At 42.4% G+C, this 2,690-nt stretch overlaps 1 protein-coding gene across 1 annotated transcript in view; it reads left to right on the forward strand.

The window, feature by feature from the left end:
• Positions 1 to 4: 4 nt before the first annotated feature.
• LOC104412976 (chromosome unknown open reading frame, human C1orf123) overlaps positions 5 to 2,690 on the forward strand; it is a gene marked incomplete at its 5' end in the record, with an annotated part of 6,829 nt that continues 4,143 nt past the window's right edge. The window contains 6 exons of the mRNA XM_010023845.1: positions 5 to 120; positions 798 to 854; positions 1,593 to 1,674; positions 1,816 to 1,872; positions 2,178 to 2,209; positions 2,645 to 2,690. The exon at positions 2,645 to 2,690 is cut by the window's right edge and continues 56 nt beyond it. Coding sequence (XP_010022147.1) covers positions 5 to 120; positions 798 to 854; positions 1,593 to 1,674; positions 1,816 to 1,872; positions 2,178 to 2,209; positions 2,645 to 2,690 — 390 coding nt within the window. The remainder of the gene's footprint in view (positions 121 to 797; positions 855 to 1,592; positions 1,675 to 1,815; positions 1,873 to 2,177; positions 2,210 to 2,644) is intronic.

Consider the following 2,690-nt stretch of genomic DNA (forward strand, 5'->3'; position numbering starts at 1 on the left):
GGCTGACGGGCTCTCTCGCTGCCTCTTGCCTTGCAGAAGATCGGGCTGCAGCTGCGCGCCACGCTGGAGAACATCACCCGGCTGCGGGCCGAGGGGGAGGACTTCCGATGGTACCTCAAGGTGCGGGGCGCGGCGGCCTCGGGGAGACGCTGTCCGCGGTGTGAGGAGCCTGCTGGGAGCGTCCGGGCGAGCCTGGGGTGGAGGCCTGTGGTGTGGGATCACAGCACCCAGCTTAAAAAGTGATGTGGTGTTTTGCACACAGTGCAAGGAGGCTGCTACAGGAGCAAGGAATGTGATGAACTACGTATATAGATATCATAAGATGGTTTGGGTTGGAAGGAACCTTAAAGCTCATCCAGTTCCAACCCACTGCCATAGGCGGGGGCCCCTTCCACTAGACAAGGTTGCTCAGTTAGTACGTGCCTGACGCTGTCCATTACTCTTGAGTAATGAGAAGTCTGAAGTTCAGGTGTTGCTCAGTGCCTCCATTGGTGAGGTGGTTGGTAATGCATCGGCAGGTAGCCGAGGTGAATGGTGAGATGCACCATTACCAGCTTTCATTCTGCGGCCATCCTTCGTAACATGTTTTCCACCAAAGAGCAGACCCTCTGCAGTGAGCATACCTGACAGGTTGAGTCAGCTCATGGGGCTGTCAGGATAGACACACCGATCTCTGCCTCTGGCTCCTCTCAGCTGGGAAACATCAGGGATTGTGAACCTGGAGGGCTCACATCATCTCCTTCAGCCTTTTAAATCCTGATTATTGACAGCTTTAAATTCTCTGATTCATTTTTCAGCTGAAATGTGGGAACTGTGGTGAAGTTTCTGAGAAATGGCAGTATCTGCGATTGCTGGTACGTTTCCCTGTTGTAACCTGCATCAGAACAAAAATGAGAAACACAACCTCCCTCTTACACAGATGGGTATTGGCATCAGGCATGTCGTGACTTGCATGTGTTTTAGTAGCTGTACACATTCAGGAAATGCTGTCATATTCCATATTAAAAACAATATTTGGGGACTGTTAATTGAAAAATGCTGTTGGAATGGTGACTGATGGGGACAGAAGTATTTACTGCTTTGAGAAAGCCACCTTTCTGTAAAAATATCACAGATTTTGAATGGGTATCAGAATAAGGTTGTGCCTGTAGCATACTTCTATGGATGTAGATGGAATCTTTTGGGGGAAGTTGAGGTAATTCAAGGTGAGTTAAACATGCTAAATTAGCATTTGGAAATTGAAAAGGCAGGATAAATTTTGTCAGGGATAAAAGAAGGAATATTCTTAGGAATAATCATCCCTTTTGGTTGCATACTACTGAATAGTAAGAATGTATTTTTAGGAATTAACAGAACATGCCTTTATAGACAAGACATGACTATCCATTATTCACTATTTTAAGCCTAGAACAGAACTGTTCTTTGACAATCACAGCTTTCTGAATTATAGATCTGTCTAGTTTTAAAAAAAGCTTTCTAATTGCAATACATTTAAAAAGTTAGAAACCTTTGTTGTAAAAACTACTTTACCTTTGCACAGGGTTCTGCCAAAGTGCAGTTAAAAATGATGTCTCTATTGTCATGGTTTGTAGGACAGTGCTCCCCTGAAAGGAGGCAGAGGAAGCGCCACTATGGTGCAGAAATGCAAGCTGTGCTCCAGGGAGAACTCCATTGGTATGTGTTTAGGAATTCAAGAGGCATCATCCATTTGATACTTTTTCTCTTAGGTTTATTTTTTAGTCCCCATGTTTTGCTTGATGCTGTTAGGAAAGAGCATTCACCAAGGATTTTTTTCCATGTACACTGGTGCTTGAGTTCACGACGGGTACATGCTTGTCATTGTGCTCATGAAGGAGACAGCAAGGCCTCCTGGTGAGTTCAGGTTTCTGCATGAACAGAACTCATATCCCTAATGTCATTTTATAAAAGCATGCCTTTTTTTTTTTCCTTGGATTAAACCATTACAAATGGTGTAATGTCAACTTCTCAGGAGAAGTGAGAAAAACTCAATTGCACCTTTTGAGGGCCAACTGCAGGAACTGCTTAGCTACTCTGTTTCTTCTACTGTGTAAAGTGAAATTTCTTTGCAAGCAGCAGCTGGTGCTTGGTTTGTGCTGAATAAAGCTGAAGACATAATGCCACTCACTTTTACACTTCTGATTTTTTTTTTTTCTTAGATATTTTAAGTCAGACAATCAAGCCTTACAATGTAAGTTTGTTTTCTCTTTTACATAATAAGTGAAAGATAAATAAGCATTAATAATATTTCAAGGTATTCTTTGTCATCACATTCCTCTTTCAGGAACACAAAAAGCTGGTATTTTCTCCTGACAGAAAACTCTCTTGTAGACTCCTGCACGCAGGCTCAGGTGTAGAATAATTTGGTATATATGTATCATAAGCAAAACATAAAATTATATCACTCAAATTAGAGGTGATTATATGGTATCCCTGTTAGTTTCCTTCTGAAGGCTTCCTTGTGGCAGATGAAGACATTTTTGTTAATTGCCACCTACTAAATGAGCCCTAGGGTTTTGCTGTCACTTGGGACATGAGAGTTGATAGTACTGCCTTTAAAGCAGTTCATTTCTAGACTAATGCTGTCTATTAGATGAAAACTAACAGTAGTCTGACTCAATTACAGGCTGAAGACAGTGAGAAATTCAAAACGATAGTGGAGTTTGAATGCC

This window comes from Nestor notabilis, unplaced genomic scaffold (genome assembly GCF_000696875.1).
Source record: "Nestor notabilis isolate BGI_N333 unplaced genomic scaffold, ASM69687v1 scaffold281, whole genome shotgun sequence".
Taxonomy (NCBI): Eukaryota; Metazoa; Chordata; class Aves; order Psittaciformes; family Psittacidae; genus Nestor; species Nestor notabilis.